At 47.8% G+C, this 18,440-nt stretch overlaps 1 protein-coding gene across 5 annotated transcripts in view; it reads right to left on the bottom strand.

The window, feature by feature from the left end:
• DUSP29 (dual specificity phosphatase 29) overlaps positions 1-16,900 on the bottom strand; it is a 35,756-nt gene extending 18,856 nt beyond the window's left edge. For 2 of the 5 annotated variants that reach the window (XM_057735181.1, XM_057735184.1), the window contains exons 1-3: positions 16,822-16,900; positions 15,172-15,342; positions 5,437-5,670 (exon numbers count right to left, since the gene is read on the bottom strand). In XM_057735181.1, coding sequence (XP_057591164.1) covers positions 5,437-5,636 — 200 coding nt within the window. In that variant the 5' untranslated portion in view covers positions 5,637-5,670; positions 15,172-15,342; positions 16,822-16,900. Of the gene's footprint in view, positions 1-5,436; positions 5,679-9,209; positions 9,309-15,171; positions 15,343-16,821 lie in introns of those variants that run through there. The other 3 variants (XM_057735182.1, XM_057735183.1, XM_057735179.1) reach the window with 3 other exon arrangements.
• Positions 16,901-18,440: the final 1,540 nt, after the last annotated feature.

The following is an 18,440-nucleotide window of genomic DNA, read 5'->3' as shown; positions in this document are numbered from 1 at the left end:
TAAAACTGAGGCTTAGTGCATGAGGAGCTGACTCTGAGCGTTTCGCTGCTCTGGGCAGTACCTACAAAGAGACAGAGAAACACGGGCAGCCGTGCCTGCTCTCAGCCGGGGGGTAACCTTGCTGTGGTTGCAGTGGCGGTGGAATTAACTGCTTTCTCAGTAAGCATCTGTGAGTCTCGTTAACCTTGTTAAGTGGGTGTCGAGGAGGGATGCTGAGCAGAGATGGGGACGAGGTCAGATGGATGCTGACCTTGGTCCTTTCCTGCACTGTGCACGCAGATCACACACACTGACCGTGGAGCCTGCCTAGACTGTGCTTCTGAGTGTTTATTTGGGGGCTCAATTAGGCAGAGCTGGATTGAATCAAAAGGGCAGTGACATTTCCTTGGTTGAAAGAAGCAAACTTATGGTCAGATGTCAACGAAGTAAGCGTATCTTATTGCATCAAACCCTGTTGTCCGTCACTCTATCGCACTAGGCCATTTCTGTCTGTCCTACTCAGACACTCAGTGGCTTCCTGAATAAAGTCCCTTGGCCCTGACCTAACTTCCCAGGTTTCTTTCTCACTAAGTAGCAATAATAGCAACGTTTGCATTTGTCTGTTACTTCATAATTTACAAAATGCTTTCACATTCCATTATTTCTTTGAAGCTTCTCAGTAACCATTTTTAGAGATGAGGCCCAGAAAGGTGAAAGGACCTGCCCAAAGCCTCTGCACCTGAAGCCAATCGTGGCTGTGGTAGATTGCATGTTATCATTTAGAATGTTTGCTGCCCGTCCAGAGGGGCGGGTTACACTTTCCTGCCCCGTTGTGCTGAGGCTTTGGCATGGACTTACTTTGGCCAGTGAAATGTGGGCATGGATATCTTGTTTCTCTTCTGAGTCAGCCTGTGGTTTGCCATGTCTCTTTCCTCTCTGCCAGGAGCCTGACATTATCCCAGATAGGGGCTGAGTCCTGAGTCCTGGAGTCGAGTAGACATGGAGCACAGTTAGAACCAGCCCCTTGTGGACATGTCAGGTGAGTGAGAAGTAAACCACTGTTCTGGTAGAGGTTATGTTGGGGATACCTGTTATTACAGTACGGCTGTCTAAGCTGATCACACAATAGTCAAACTTGGCTTAATCCCAGACCCTCTGGAAGTGCACTTTCCACCACACTCATCCCCTATGTTCCAGATAAATTGCCCTGTTTGTTTGCACTTCCGTGCCTTTTCTCACCCTGTTCCCTCTGCCTAGAAATCTGTTGAAATCCTATCCATCTTCCAAAGCCACGCTTGGAATTCACCTATTCTGTGACACTTTTTCAGATCTGTAATATCAGGCACTTACTGAGCATTTACTATGTGGCAGCTACTACTCTAGCACCTTATAGTTTTAATTCATTTAATCTTCACCCTGTGAAATCAGCCTTGTTACTGCTGCCATACAAGGTGAAGAGAGTAAAATAACTTGTCCAAGATCACATATTGGTGAGTGGCAGAGCCAAGATTCAAACCCCACACTCCTTCTACCCCACTACCTAGTTCTCTTTCTGTTCCTCTGTAACGTTTCTACACATCTCTTCTCCTCAACTGGAAAACGGCTTCTTTATCTGACTGACCACATTTTCGTGATCTTGGTTTGAGTATAAATACTGCCACTGCTTGTTGGTGTACCCTTGGCCTGGTCACTTAATTTCTCTGAGCCTCAGTTCCCTCTTTGTATCCCCCAAAGCTCCTAGCAAGATGCCCAGTAAATACTGACTGACTAAATGAATGAACTCTCTGAGTCTTGGTTTGCCCATTTTTTAAAGGGGGGGAATAATGGTACCTCCTTCATAGGGTTGTTGGGGAGTTTAAATGATACCTAGCACAGGGCCTGGCACATGGTAAGAATCCAATATATCACTACTATTATAAGCTGTAGGAAAGGTAAATGTAGTATGTCACATACAGAGAGAAAAAGCTTACTCCCCACCATGGGGATTGTGGAAAGCTAGCTTCATGGCAGAAGTGACTTGAGTGGACTTTGAAAAATGCATAGAATCTGGACACAGAGATAAGGTGAAGGGAAGGGCATTTTAGGCAAAGGGAACAGCATAAAGACACAGAGACAGTGTAAGTCTTTAAATCTTAATCCTCCTTCCCTCATTTATACCATTTTTTAGAGTCAGATGTAAGGAAATAATTCTAAATATTAAAAATAAGTTTATGCATAAAAATGTCCACTGCAGCATTATTTGTAAAAGTGAGAACATGGAAATGACTGATATGTCCAACAGTAGGGAAAGTGGTTAAATAAATGATCCATCTGATATAACATATAATTATAGTTATAATTAAATATATGAGTATATAATAAGGGAAAAGTTTATGAACGATGCTGTGTGAAAAAGAGACAAGATAAAATGAACAGTCAATATGCTGCAACTATATAAAAAGAATTTTAAACCAAAAGTAACATATAGAAAGTCTAGGAGGAAATGTACTATAGTATTAGTAGGAGTGGCTTTGGAGTGATAGACTTTGGTGATTGTTTTGGAAGATTTAAAAGTTTTCTTCCTTACACTAATCACTATTTTATTATTACTCTGTACTAGGCCCTACACTAATATTAGACATATATTATCTCAATCCATACAACCCTATGAGGAAGGTTCGCTTGTTAACCTATTATAAATAGGGAAACTAAGACATCTATTTTTTTTCTTTTGTGGCTGCACTGCATGGCATGCAGGATCTTAGTTCCCCAACCAGGGATCAAACCTGTGCCCCCTGCAGTGGGAGTGTGGAGTCTTAACCACTGGACCACCAGGGAAGTCCCAAGACATCTGTATTTATACAAGGAGTTTATAATACTTTTAAAATAGGGAAACAATATATTTACTATATTTATTTAATATTTTATTATTAAAAGATAAGAGAGGGTGCTTCTTAGGTGGCGCAGTGGTTAAGAATCTGCCTGCCAATACTGGAGACATAGGTTCTAGCCCTGCCCCAGGAAGATCCCACATGCCGCGGAGCAACTAAGCCCGGGTGCCACAACTATTGAGCCTGCGCTTTAGAGCCTGTGAGCCACAACTATTGAGCCCATGTGCCGCAACTACTGAAGCCCATGCGCCTAGAGCCCATGCTCCGCAACGAGAGGCCACAGCAATGAGAAGCCTGCGCACCACAACAAAGAGTAGCCCCCGCTCACCGCAACTAGAGAAAGCCCATGTGCAGCAATGAAGACCCAACACAGCCAATAAATAAATTAATTAATTAAAAGAAAAAAAAAGTTAAAAAAAAAAAAAAAGATAAGCGATTCAGATCCTCCCTCCTTTTTTTGCTGTTTCAGTGTTAAACATTTTTGTACATATATCCTTATGTATTGGTACTCTTATTTCTGTAAGTTACATTTCTTAAGGTGATATTTGGGGTCAGAGTATATGCATACCTTTTTTATTTTGAACTAATTTTAGACTCACATGAAAACTGCAAAAATAGGGAATTCCCTGGTGGTCCAGTGGTTAGGATTCCATGCTCTCACTGCGGGGGGGCCCGGGCTCAATCCCTGATCAAGAACTAAGATCCCAGAAGCCAGGTGGCAAAAAAAAGTTGCAGAAATAGTACAGAAATTATTTGGCAATAAAAAAGAATAAAATACTGATACATGTTACAAGTTGGATGAACCTTGAGAACATTATGTTAAGTGTAAGAAGCCAGTCACGAGAGGCCATTTATATAAAATGTCCAGGGTAGGTAAATACATAGAAAGAGAGAGCAGATTGGTGGCTGCCTAAGGCTGGGGGAATGTGGGGAATGGAGAGTGATTACTTAACGGGTTCGGGGTTTCCTTTTGAGGTGATAAAAATGTTTTGAAATTAGATAGTGGTTGCACAACTTGGTGAATATAAAAAACCCACTGAATTTCATACTTTAGAAGGGTGAATTTTATGGAATATGTTATATCTCAATAAAGCTATTATTTTTTAAAAAGTAAACAATACAGAGAGTCCCTATTTAGGGGAACCTGGGTTCCCCTAATGTTCACAACTCAGAAATGATTGGATACATTATGGTATAGCTATACAGGAATATTGCAAGTATAGAATAGTATAATTCTTTTTTTTCTGCTAAAAATTATTTAAAGGAAATAAAAATCTTTAAATGTATGCATATGTTTCCTTATGTTTGTAACAACGTACATATAGTAAACTTAATACTCAGTGGCAAAATTCAGGGAGGACAAAGGGAGATTATGCATTTGGTTTTTATAAAACTCTATTTAGTTTAATTTAGTGTAAAAGGGCATATAATTTTTGTAACTTTTTCCATTTAAAAATATTAAGAAAAAAAAGAAGAGGGATGCTGCCCCTGGATTTCCCATAACTAGACAGTTATCTCTAGGTTTTTAAGCAGCAAAGTGTTTATTAAAAATCACACGTGCAGAGGTCCTGCACCGTTTGCTCCTTGGAAACATGAACTCTGAGCTGTAATCCTGGAGGATGCAGGGAGGAGCAGGAGTGTTAGTTTGGATGAAAGCTTCTGAGTTAGGCAAAACTGCAGTTGAATCCCAGCTCTCAGCCACTTACTGAGCTGTAGACCTTCAGCCAGTTACTTAACTGCTCTGTGCCTCAGTTTCCTTATCTTTAAAATGGGCGTAATTAGATGACCTCTCTCATTGGGCTGTAGTGAAAATAAAGTGAGCTCATGCAAGATGCTTAGCACAGTGCCTGGCACATAGTATTCAATAAGTGATGGGTATTATTATTATTATTATTTATAGTAGGCACTTCCCAATTGTTTGAAGAGTGGGGAATGGTGGCTATGGAAATCTGGAGGAGGGGACAGTGACCTCAACTTTGCTAGGTCTACCATGCTTCGTGACACATAGGGTGATGTACTCTTGTGCCACCCACCTGAGAACTGACTCTATTCTTGCTGGTCTTATGCCTGCTAAAATAAAAGACTACATTTCCTAGCCTCCCTTGCAGCTAGGGATGGGGGAAGTCTTGGGTGGGACTTCCCTCTGGAAGATGTCCTTTTCCTTTTCCTTTCCCTTTCCCTTTCCCTTCCCATGGTCTGGGTCCTACAGTTGATGATGGGAGCCCTGCTAGCAATGTCAGACCGTGAAGCAACCTTGAAGAAGGAAGGCACACCCTGGGGATGGTGGAGCTCAAGCACGGGAGCCTGAGCCCCTGGTGACCCTGGAGTCGCCATGCCAGTTCCAGCTCACCTTCCTCTGCACTTCTTTCATGTGCGAGAGAAACCAACCTCTATCTTGCCTAAGCCGTTTTCTGAGTTTTCTGTGATAGGAAAATAAACCCAGCCCTAACTAATAGAGTGCTCTCAGATCCAACCTGAAAAGCAAGAGCTCATGGTGGGAAGGTGGCGAGGGCTGTGCCCTGGGGGCGGGGGGGGGGGGGGGGCGCGGGGCTGGCTGCCTAAGGTGAAGCTGGGCCTGGGCACTTACTCATCACCGATGTAGAGCTTGGGCCAGACCTCGTTGACATGGGTGTACTGGGGACTGCCCTTCCAGAAGAGACGCTCCAGCTCGAAGGCTCCGGGGGTGCAGTAATCCTCAGCCTCCCCCTCCTCCTCCACCTTGGGCAGCAGCTTCTTGGGAGACGGGTAGGCATTCTTGAGGCTTGTCTTCGGTTCTCTGGATGTCATTTTGGAGCCAAGGGATTTTCTTTCCTTTCTGCAGCTGGTCATGAGAGAGGGTGAGGATTGGGGTTAGCAGGGACAGAGATAGGGAATGGACTGTACAAAAAGAGGGGGGTATAAGCTGATCTGAAGATTTGGCAGGCATTTCCCCAACCTGCTATGCTCCTGTTTCCTCTTCCCAAGCCACAGAGGTCAACAGGGAAGGCCATGATGGCAGTTAAACAACACTTCCCCAGCATTCCAGTCTCCTACAGAGCAAGCAGGCTGCGTGCCCTCTGACAGGGGCAGGCATGCATTCGCTGCAGATCCAAGACAGGCTTCGGGTCTAAAAAAATCCCTGAAGGCTGCCTGTCCTTTGCGTCCTTCCTTTTAGATTTTACCCCTTTTTTGGTGCCTACTCTTTCCTTTACGTGACTGGAGTCTGCTGGCTCGGGCCATTTTGAACCCGAATAATGCCCAGGAGGTCGCTGCCATTCCAGGGCCGTGGTATTCAACATCTGCAGAGAGCTGTCATCCAGTGGAAAGGGCACACCTAGAAGTCCAGAGCCTGTGGTCTGGGCAGCCAGGCACATTCCTGGGCCTTCTGAAGTCTTGGGGGTGGAAGCAAACTTGGCTGCATGGAGGTTTGTCAACTTGTTAGAAAGTCAAAGTTAATGTTGGCTGTTCTCACCCTAGGAGGCTGGTGGTTGTGCTAACTTACCAGGGGTTCGGAAGAGACGTTCCAAGCTAGAAAGCTGTGTCTGCAGATCAGAACATGTATTTGCAGAGCTTGTCAGGCTCTGCGAGTGGAATATGGGTAAAGAGTTTCCATTGTCCCCAAGGAAATGAATTCACTGTGGAATTGGGCACCATGTGTTCTCTGAGCTGAGTGACCTATACACTCAGGCAGGGAGGTTGTACTCATTGTGCTGGGGGACTGCAGGGAAGGGGAGGAAGGTTGAAGTGACTGGGAAACGCCCAGGTGAGTGATGGGGAGGGAATGTTATTCTGTTATTCATTTATGTAACAAATACTTATGTAGCACTTATTGTGTGCCAGGCACTGTTCCAAGTGCTTTACAATTAGTAACTCATTTAGTCTTCCTAACAGCCCCGAGAGATAGGCGCCGTGGTTATCTCCATTTTGGAGATGAGGAGAACTGTAAATTGAGAATGTAACACATGGCCCTAGTCATCTGAGAAAAAATATAACTGCCAAGAGGGCAGGGGTCGGGGTGGGAGATGCAGTGTGAGGAAGGGCAGGCCAGGGACTTGAAGAATATAAAAAAGCCCTGATAACTTAAAAGACCACTAGGACCCAAAACACATCTTGAAGAGGCTCCCACTTATCAAAAATGGGACAATTTAGGGACTTCCCTAGTGGTCCAGGTGTTTAAAACTCCACGCTTCCAAAGCAGGGGGCGCAGGTTCGATTTCTGGTCAGGGAGCTAAGATCCCATGTACCGTGCAGCATGGCCAAAAAATAAATTAAAAAAAAAAAGGTGGTGGGGGGGACACAATTTGAACATGAATAATAAAAATAACTGCAGTTGATAGAAACACATCAAACATTTAAATCGTAATGATACTTAAAACAGTTATTCACTGTTGGAGGATGCTAGAGAAGCAGCTCATTATGAAGACAGATCAGTAAAGGGAAAGAATCTAGCATTTGCTGTTCCTTTTGGATGCAAGCTGTACCACTAGGTAGATGAGGGGAATTTTCTTTTATACAAGAACTTTAATAAAGAAGAAAGAAAGCACCACTTTACAACACCTGATGAGCTAATGGATGTAAGCACTGAGCACTGACTGCTGGCAACATAGGAAGAGACTATCAGACATTACAGGCCTTCTGATGGAGGAACACATCACCACTACCACGAAAGGAGCCTCGCCAAAGGAAGATCAGGATCTTTGATCAGAGTCCCCAGAGTCCAGATCTAGCAACCAATTTTCGGGAGATTCAGAAGACAGTTAAATTATACCTCAGGGCCTTATCTTTTGGAAATATGTAGTGAAGTGTTCACAGATGACATGATATAATGTCTGGGATTTGCTTCAAAAATAATACCATTGGAAAATACAATAATATATTGTGGGGGGGGTATATTGGTGGAGGTGTGATGAGGGAGGATTTGCCATGGATGAAGGCTGCAAGGTGGTTACTGTTCCTCTTTGTGTTTGAAATTTTCCATTAAATTTTTTTAAAAAGCAAAGGAAAGGGCTGAAACCACTGCTCTGGGAAATTTGATTCTCCCATGTTCACAGTAGATGAATTAAAACATCACTGGCGAGCAGGGTCTTTGGAGATCACGGGAAGCCAGGATCTGTGACTTTCTCCTGCAGAATCCTGAGTTGAGGGGTGGGAGCAATGGACTGCAGAGGCCACCCTTCTCTGGAGTCTGTTGAAGCATGATCTAAAGACCACCTCGCTCAGAATCATCTGGCACTTGCTAAGAATACAGATTTATGGGCTGCACCCTGGACCAGGAGTGGGGCCTGGGAGTCTGTATTTTAACAAGCTCCCAAGTGAGTCTGATGCTGACTAGAGTTTGATAGTAATTGCCCGAGCATGGGGTTCGAGAGCGAAGGAGGGTACTCAATATGCTTTCCATCTTCTCACTGAAGTGCAGACTCAGGTCTTTGGCCCAAAATAAGGGTGTGGGACTGGGACGAGGGAGGGGCTGGACAGCCTTAGTCTGAGGCTCTTTGAAGATGCTCCTTCGTGTTGTTTGCTGCCTCAGTGTCTGACATGTAAGAGGTGCTCAGAAGATTATTTGCTGAATGAGGGAATGGCCTGGTGAATGAATGGAAGGTGTGAATGGACGACTTAAGGGGTGAATGAATAAAACTGGGGGGCCTGTGCTGGGGCTTAGCCGGAGCTGATGAGGCAGGACGGAACCTTGGGTTAATTTGGAGGAGGGGGAAGGTGAGTGAGGAGTAGCGTACAGGATGGACAGTCCCCTGCAGCACAGAGTTGCTCAGACCTGAACTTCACTCTGGGGCCTGGCCGCTGGCATTTGCAGTCACTAAGAGAGGTGTTGTTTCAAAGGATGGCTGGAAACGTCTCTGGGGGAACAAGCACATGCACCTCAGTCTCCTAAGGGTGTCATCACGCCCTCCCCACTGCAGGCCCAAGGCGCCTTAACGTTGTGAAGTCTGGAGCTCTGCCCATCCGTGGCACCAGCTCTTCTTGTTTCAAAGAGAGTCAAAGCTGGGCACCATTCACCTAAATTTGGAGGTTTAGGCCATTTTGAACCCTGCCTGCCTCCAAAGGAGGCTTCAGAAGAAGGGATTTTAGGGAGACGCTGGAGTAACTGCATTCTGAACCCTCTGCCCACCGCCTTGGATCCCTGAATCTGACCTCACCCTTGCTGAGGCTGGTCCTCCTTCATTATCCTGTGGAAGGAGCCATCGCTATCCCCATCCCCATCTCCGTGCTGAAAGCCGCGGCTAGATTTCCAGACAGAAGAGGAAGTGGTGTGGTCTACCCGGAGCAGCTTGGCACGCAGAGGGAGCTCTGGGATCTATTATCCTCCAGCATGCAGCTTGGATGGGGGATGAGAACAAAGCACAGAGCCGCCCAGAAACCACAGACCTGTAATCTTTCCAGATCCTGAAGGCGGCCTGTGTGCATCCCTCTCTGCGTGGCTCCCAAACCTCTGAATCTCAGAGAGGCCGGGAGCGTCTGTTTCCCAGATCACAGCCAACATGGAAGGGGAAGACGGATCTGTTCTGTTTGGTTTCCATAGATTCGACCTAGAGATTAACTGCCAAGGTCTCGATGACACATACAGTATCAATCACAGGCTAAATGTCATAATGAGAGCTGGGCAGGTTGTCAAGAGAGGCCTCCAGGTTCCTGTTACAGCTTCATATTTAAAGGTTTGGTCCCAGGAAACCAAATGCCAACTGGAAGGCTACGTGGCCTTTATGTGCAGCAGCCTGCCTCTTCCTCAAAGGACAGCAGACTCAGGCTCCTTCCTGGAGGGGCCAGGCAGGTAACATAGAGCAGGGAAGTGCGTTGCGTGTTAAAGAACAACACAGACAAGGAAAAACCTAACTATTGGCCTCAGGTAGGAGATGTCAGGGAGTGGTGGGGACTGTGGCACAGTGGAGAGCAAAAGCCCCCACTGAAGGGGGCAGCAGCTTGCCATTCCGGGTAGGAATGAAAGCCCAGCTTGTTGGTTATTTGTATGAAAAGTCAGAAAGCCAGGGTTTTTTGAGAAATCTGATTATGAAATTTTGTTAGTAGGTAGCTTTAACAGAGGTTATTCTTGTCCTGTTCTTCCCTCAGCTCAGATCAGTGCAGTATAAGTGGACAGCTCCCTTATACACAAAAGACGTCCTCCCTCAAGCCCCTGTATTTCCCTGATTGAGGGTATTTTCTGGCCTTTGTGCTGGTCAGGGAGTTACCTGCTTCCTTGAACACCTCACCTCCCAAACTCTGATCTCAGCATCCGCCTTTGAGGGAACCAAACTAAGATACTGCAAATTTTAAAACATTTAAAATTACTGTGATAACAGAGACTACAGAGGCCAAGTGGTACCTGACTCATAAGACCTGGAGTGCCATTTCCCTCTGTGAAACAGCGGGCTTGCCTTTGAGGAGCTATTTCCAGGAATAATCAAAATAGGGATCCCTTGTTAATCCTGACTACGTTTCAGACTTTTCAGCGGTGCAGCTTGCATTTGGTTAAAGGTTTTCCTTGCCCAATGAGGAAAGGCTTTAATCTGAATTCAAAAATGTGATTTTGACGCCATGATTTGACTTAATGTTAAAAAACAAAACAAAACAAAAGAAGCCTTATAGAGTTTGGGATTAACACATACACACTACTATACATAAAATAGATGACTGATGAGGACCTACTGTATAGCGCAGGGAACTGTATTCAGTATTTTGTAATAACCTACAAGGGAAAAGAATCTGAAAAAGAATATATGTATGTATAACTGAATCACTGTGCTGTACATCTGAGCCTAACACAACATTGTAAATAAACGATACTTTGATTAAAAAAAAAAATATATATATATATATATATATATTTTTTTTAACTAGAAAAAACAAAACAAAACACCAAAATGTGAATACTGTGGGCAAGTGGCAGGACTCAGGAAGATATTTTTTCTGTCTTCTATTTTGGGATTCTTTTAATAAATAATTATATTTTATAATAAATAACCATGTCTACATTTTTTTAACTATGCTGGCCAAAGAGAACAGTCTGGGCTGGAAGCTACTTGTGACTTCTTTTTTTATTTTAAATATTTTACTTATTTACTTGTTTTTGTCTGTGCCGGGTCTTAGTTGTGGCATGCATGAGGGATCTAGTTCCCTGACCAGGGATCGAACCCGGGCCCCCTGCATTGGGAGCGTAGCGTTTTACCCACTGGACCACCAGGAGCGTCCCTGCTTGTGACTTCTACTTTGTGATCTCCACCCCATCTTACGTGCTCCCAGGGCCTGGCTCTTTCCTGGGGCTCCCCTACCTCTCTGTCCCTCTCCCCCCACATTCACCAGCTCGTGGCCCTTCTCTGCGCTCACCATCCCCGCAATCACTGAGGACTCTGAGATCTACACGTCTTATCTTCCCTGAGCTTCGCTTTCTTCTTTGATAAAATGAAGCTGTAACAAGAGGGGCAAAGACGCTTTCAGAAACAGACAAAAACCCAACCTGAATTCTCTTGCTTTCTAAGGTGGAGGATGGGAGAAGCCCAGTGGAGAAATGCACCATTCGTTTCGTGGGAAACTTAAATCTCTAAGCGGACCCCTTGAGCCTGCAGAGACTGTCCAGGAAACCACACCCAGGAGTGTGAGCCACAGAACAGGACCCCTGCTTAACCAAAAAGCCCACATCATTTAAGGATTCTTTCGATGGGGAAAAGGTAAGTCCTCAAGCGTGATTCGGAAAGTGATGGAGTGAACAAAGAGAGCTAAATTGTTGTGTACAAGAAAGCAAGGGGAGTTCTGAGCCTCTAGAACATCCCCAGAAGGGGTGTGAGGGGCCCTGCTATGGAGTGGGGAGGCAGGGCTTGGGGCCAGAGGCAGCCAGGTGAGGAGCATCCAGGGCGCACGGCCGCAGGACACCTGAGAACAGGGACCCCAGTGCTCAACTTTGTGGTGCCCCCTGGATGTGTCAGCCCTCTCTCTGTCACCCTAAGCCTTCAGTGAATAAGCCTTCAGTGAAATTGTTAGGGCAGACAGTTGTGTTCGTGGTGGGTCTGAGAAATCAAAGGGGAGAGGCTTGTGCTGGTGGAGAGAAGAGGCCGGAAGTTTATGAAGCAGCATGTACAGTCTGATTCTGTTCTTATACAAAAATACATGTCACCAAAATATTAACACTGGCTGTATGCTTATTTGAGAATGATGAAATTATATGCAGTTCTTTTTTTTAAGGAAACATCTTTTCTAAAATCTCTGTGATGAACATATGTTACTTGAGTCTATGGAGGGGGAAAGGACTGTGAAAGTTCTATTTGAGAATTGTTCTGGAGGTAGTAGATGCTCATCCTAAACCTGTGGGCTGAGGCACAGGAAGGTGGCCTTCAGGGAAAGGCTTAACCAGCTGTTCCTTACGTCACGTTTGGCACTGAGCTCCCTCCTAGTCAGTATGAACTCCCCAAAGGCAGGGCTGTGTGCTCCTTGAGCCCTCTGGTGGCAGAGCCAGGCCGAGGTCATGTCACAAAGTCATTCTAGTCCCTCAGTGCATCACGGGAAACCAGAAGGGAGTCAAGTGGTATGGGTCCTGAAGTTTATACAGTTTCTTTAAGAAAGAGAAAACCAAATAGGTGCAGTGCCTTATAAGAGGCTGGTGCAAGGGGTTCTGAAGCGTTGGGGTGAATCCACCTCTGAAGGAAGCCTCCTTCCCCTTTGACTGGAGACAGACTTCAGATGAAGGGGACAGCATCCATCCCCATCCCTTGGGGCTCTTTGACTTGCCTTAGCCTGGTCTTGGCCGAGGCTTAGTCAGCCAACATGAGGGGTGCTCTAGTGGGTCATGCGTGGGCATGGGAAGTGGCCTTGTCTTTTTATTTGTTTGTTTTGGGGTTTTTTTGTTTTGGGTTTTTTTTTTTTTTGACAGTGCCATGCGTGTGGCTTCTGGGATCTCAGTTTCCCAACCAGGAATGGAACCCGGACCCTCAGCAGTGAAAGCGCAGAGTCCTAACCACTGGACCCCCCACCCACAAGGATAGTCCTTTTTTTTTTTTTTTTACTTCACCTCAGAAGTTAGGCCTGGCCCTGCCCTCCCCCACATGCCCCACATCCCTCTGTTAAGCACCAGGAATGGGCTGGGCCAGAGAGATCTCTGCCTTCTTCACGTTTTTGGTCTAGTAGAGCAGTTTATAATCTAATCTTTTAAAAATGTATCCTCTTCCTCCGAAGGTGGTCTGTATCTGTGGACATCACATGTTTACGTTCTCGAGTGCACTGGGCTCAGAGGGGAAAGTTAATGTGTGCTGCACGCATACCACATTTCTTCCATGACACCACCCAAGTTGGGCTTGGAACGTGCCTTGAAAGAAGAGGGAGAGTAAAAACATTATTGTGGTTGGGAAAATTACTCTATTAGGAGAGTAATACCTTCTGCCAGGGAACATGGAAGGGCAGAATTTGGCAATACATGAACATACGTCTTTTTAACTTACTGCAAGTCATGCTTGTCTTTACGTGTCTTACATCTACAAAAACGACCCCGGCTAGGAAATGAAAGTTGTGGGGTTTTTAAAAAATTAAAACCTGGGCATGGAAACCCTAGGAATTTTTTGTTGCCTATAATTTAATTCCTAATGTATCAGACACCATCCAAGTTTAACAGATACTTTTTTCTTTTGGATTCTGGCAAGTATGTTAACAGGAGGCAATTATGTGAATTAATATAAAATCCTTTTATTAAAAAAACAGAAAAACCTTCACTTAAGGAGGTAATTTAATATTCCTTCTAAGATGGTGTTGATGTCATTAACTTGTTTGATTAATTCTTCAAATGGTTTCAAAGCACTTCGGGGTGGTAATTTATGAACTCCTAATTGATTTCTCCAATCTCAGTTTGGCAGAGTTGGGCCTCCTGGAAACTGTGAGGAGCCTAGAGGCCCACATGTGGCTTCCTTCTCAGACAAGGGGGCCGGCTGGAAGGGACTTGACCTTTGCAGCCAGCCCAGTGGGGCAGAGGAGGCCCTGGGTCAGGAGACAAGAGGCCATGACGTCTGACCAGGCCAGTTGTGGTGGAAACACCGCAGGCAATTACACAGCTCATGAATTCAGGAGTAGATGGCCTTTTAGCGCCCCTCTTTCAAGAATCACTTCCCACTGTGTGTCACCTCAGAGCAGGAGGGTTCCTTGTGGGGGGGCAAGATGGGGGTGGGGTAGACGGAGGGGGTGCAGCCCTCACCATGGTCTCACCACTCCCCACTTCCCTTCCACACCACTATTACTCACTAGTCCGGTCTCTCAGTGCTGCACGGGGGAGGCTCCGGACCTTGGGACGGCTGTAGGCCAAGTTCCCACCTCTTAAAGCTGCCACAAAAGCTCACGGAGAAACCCAGGCCCTGGCAGGACTCAGGGAAATGATCATACAGTTGGTGACTCTTAGCGTGTGCCTGGTGAGTATCTACTCTCAAAACCTCCTAGACAGGGATGAGCTGCCCCCACTTTACAGATGAGAAAAATGAAGGCCAGAGAGTTCAGTGACACAATACCAAGCTAGTAAGTGGTGCGAGTGGGACTCAGCCCAGACAGCCGAGCACTCCCATCCAGGCTGCTCGATAGGTCACTATATTCTTGGGCACAAGGTGTACCTTCCTGAGGGTGGGCCTGAGCCTAGGCCTCCCTCCCCACATGACGCCCAGAAGTCATGGAAGAGCCCTCACTGGCCTTGGAGTTTCACATACCCAGGCTTCAGCTTCCTCATGTGTAGACTGGGGATAACATCCACCTCACTGCTTGTTGGGTAAAGGAGATAATTTAAGTCCTTAACACATGGACATGGACTTAGAGAATGTTTCACGTAGGGGAGACAGGGAGGCGGCAGAGGTGGGTGTGGGGGGCGGGTGGAGAATTCCCAACTGTGTTTGGAACTAAGTTCTGAGCCCAGAGTAAGGGAGCAGGGGTGGAGCAGTTTGGCGGGGACCAAGGGTCTCTGTAGGGTAGCTGTGGCAAATGGGATGGGGTGTAAATAAGTCTGAACCTTCTCCCCTGGGTGATGGGGAGCCTTTGCTCGTGGGTGAAGTACACGCAAGGCTTTGGGGAGGAGGAGAAAGGTCTCTCTCTAGCCTGTTGCTATCTGCTGGCCATGCCAGCCTGCAATGAGACTTGATCCCCTATTCACTGTGCAAGTGGTGTGCCCAGAACCATCAAGGATCACCTGAAACGAAAAGTCAAGTACCACCTGCCCTGGAGTCAGCCTGAAGAGGGTGAACAGAGCTATCCTCCCCCCACCAGCCCCCTCCACTTTCCCAGCACCAGGACCTGGAGTGGCAGTGCCCAGGCCCAGGCGGGAGTCCAGGCGGCGAGGGCAGCGAGGGTGAGGTGTCCACCCGCCCCGACCTCCCCTCACCTCACAGAGGGGCAGCCCAGCACAGTGGCTGCGCCGACAGGCTCTGACACACGGGCCTCACTACGGCCTGGGCTGTGTGATGTTGGGCAAACCACTCCCCTGCTCTGCGTCTCAGCTTCCTCATCGGAGATGACGTTGACGAGGTGCGTCCCTCCCAGGGCTGTTGCAGTTCTGAGGAGGAAGTACACGCGTTACTACTTAGAAGGAAAGCTCTCGGAACCGTGCCTGGCACACGGTCAGCCAGAACCCCCGTCGGTTCACCGGGTTGCGCAGCGTCTGGGGAAGGCACCCCTGGCTCCGCGGAGGGCAGGCTGCCCCCTCCCCAAGTGGACTCAGCTGGGCATCACCAGGGTTGCAGGAAACGCTAACAGCCAAGCTTCCGGCCTCAGGGCGCCCCTCTGTCCCTCATCTCCCGAGGGGTTGTCAACAGTCACAGGAACTCCACCCTCAGTCAGGACTCAGTCTCCCCCAACCCGGTGCCACCCCAGGATCGAAGGCTTCCAGCTTATCAGATGGTGGAGGACCACTGCCCACCCCTCGCCCTCGGCACAGATCTGCTTTTGCCCCCAAAGAGCCTCTGACCTCGCCCTCACTCCTCAGACCCTCTCCCACGTCCCGCCCCCACCCCCACACCAAGGCTATTTCCTTGTACAGGGCTCAGTCAGAAGCCCTTCAGGTGTTGTCTGCAAGTGTCATTTGTTGGGAACGAAGTGCTTTTGTCATGAGAACAAGGAGGGGTCACGTGGAAGGTTCAGGGCAACAGAACAAACACTGGGTCCCGGAGCCCCTCAGAGGCTGGGGCTTTACGTGAGGAGGCCTCTCCACACATAAACCTCATGCCTGCTCCCACCTTACTTGGGAATTTTCCCCTTGGAATGTTTCCAGCTTTTCTGAATGGTCAGAGCCCCCTGTTCCTTGGGTTCCAGGCCCGTGAGGGGCCACTGGGGCCACAGGACAAGGACCCACGGTCTAATGGGAGAGCCCTGGTCTGAGACGCAAGACATCTTCCCAGCATCCTGCCTACACACTCTGCTGTCTTGGGCCAGAGGCCAAGTCCCTCAGTGACCCAGTCACCCCATCTCTACCAGAGCAGTCACCCCAAACCCCATCCTCCCACAGGACTGGGAAAATCTTCAGAAATAGTCCCTCTGTCCAAATGGTATTTAGCATTACCCAGGACACAGGACGAGTTCTCATCCCCGGGGTTTTGAGTACTTAGCTGTAATTTGTGCTGCCCTGCACTTGATGTGAGTCACTACAGGTGTCTCCATTCGTCCCCCACCTCCCGCTGAGATTTTTTTCCCCTCTGCTGGCTAAATGGATAAATGGAGAGCCTTGCTGGAATATGATATGCGATTCAAAGCATCCAATGCCTCAGAAGGGCCCGATGAGTTTAACCCACCCTATTATCCTTTAGAAATGGTCATTGAACTTGGAGGCTTAGATTTAGAGGAAGGGAAGTGGAGAAAATTCGTTGGAGTCTCTAGGGAAAGACGGAGCAAGAAGAAGCCTGTCAGATTGAAAGGATGTCAGCTGTTCTCTGCCGCTCCAGAAACAGGGTGGAAAGGGGTCTTCCGATCCCTTTACCCAGGCCCCCAAGGAACACGACTGGACCCAAGATGTGCCAGCTTCCCCACCAAAGCGCCTTACCTGTGCACACCAGGTCCTGGCTAGATCAGGAGGTGCTGGTCCGTGGGGTGTGTGGCAGCTGCACACCCAGCCACCCCGACTGGCATCCAAGAGCCTATTTTTAGGGTCAGATCTGCTGACTCTGACCTTGTGTGCTGCCCAGTCAAGGAAGAGACCCGTGGCATTTGCTTGCAAAATGATTCGCCCGTGTGACCGGAAACCCTTGACTTCGGGAGTCCTGTACCTGGAGCCCACATGCCTGTCCCTGGCCCAGCCACGGAGGCAGGACACGCAGCCGCCAGGGCGGGGACAGGCAGGGGGATTTCCCAGCTTTGTTTTCTTGGGATGGACAAGGCCAGGTGGCTGCGCGGCCCTGCCCGGGGCTCTGTCCTGGAACAGCTGAGACGGAGAGGTTTGCCCACTAGCACAGAGTCTGTGGGAGGGTCGGGGGGCACCCAGCCTGGAGAACTCTCCACTCCAGTCTTTTCTGGGAGTTTGTGGAGCCGTTTTGGGAGAGTGGATGGAATGAATGCCACATCACGCAGGGCGATCAATGAACCACGTCCGCCTTCCAGAGAAACTCTGGAAGCTTGGGTTCATTTGCGTTATGTTACTTCCTGTGGGACCTCCTGCAAGTGTGCAACCTGTCTGGGCTTCAGTGGGCAAAATAATCACAAAGTTGCTCTCACGTTGTTACGAGGGTAAAATGAGATGAAGTGTGAGAAGTACTTAGCACAGTGCCTGGCACATGCTAAACATTATAAAAATGCTGGAGGGGTGGGTGCAGCCGCTCCAGGCTGCAGGCAGGATCATCCCCTCCAAGCCACAGAGGCAGCAAGACAGCAGCTTCCAGGTGGTAGCTTCTTCCCTTCCTCTCGAGCTTTCCTCAGAGCTCTTGCCTGTCAGGTGGCCTCCCTCTTTCAGATCTGGAGCTAGGCACAAACATCACTCAGAAAAGCCTGCGTGGGCAGTTCTCCTGGGCTCTTGAGTAAACAGTCCCAAAGCACTGGAGGTCTGAAAGAAAGGGACACGGTACCACTTTGTTAAGAGAGATAGACAGGGACTTCCCTGGTGGCGCAGTGGATAAGAATCCACTTGCCAATGCAGGGGATATGGGTTCGATCCCTGCTCCAGGAAGATCCCACATGCCGCGGAGCAACTAAGCCCAGGCGCCGCAAGTATTGAGCCTGTGCTCTAGAGCCTGTGAGCCACAACTATTGATCCCATGTGCTGCAACTACTGAAGACTGCGCGCCTAGAGCCCGTGCTCCACAACAAGAGAAGCCACTGCAGTGAGGAGCCTGCGCACCACAATGAAAAGTAGCCCCCCCACCCCCCGCTCGCCACAACTAGAGAAAGCCTGTGTACAGCAACAAAGACCCAACGCAGCCAATAAATAAATAAAGTAAATTTTCAAAAAGAGAGACAGACAGCAGTATTTGAGTCCAGAGTCTCTTTAAACTAGCTTATGTTAAACTAGCTTATGTTTTATGATCAATATATCAGCTTCCTGAAATTAGCACCTTATTAAGCCAAACAAGATTAGTAGGTCTGTCTCTGGGCATCTGACCCTGTTAGAATCACAGTGGGTCAGGCCACTACCAGCTTTCTCGTATTCCCACTGTCTGAGACCAGAGATGC

Source organism: Hippopotamus amphibius, chromosome 5 (assembly GCF_030028045.1).
Source record: "Hippopotamus amphibius kiboko isolate mHipAmp2 chromosome 5, mHipAmp2.hap2, whole genome shotgun sequence".
NCBI classification, from domain to species: Eukaryota; Metazoa; Chordata; class Mammalia; order Artiodactyla; family Hippopotamidae; genus Hippopotamus; species Hippopotamus amphibius.
The sequence above is the reverse complement of the archived record's forward strand: the minus strand, read 5'-3'. Positions and strand labels throughout refer to the sequence as shown.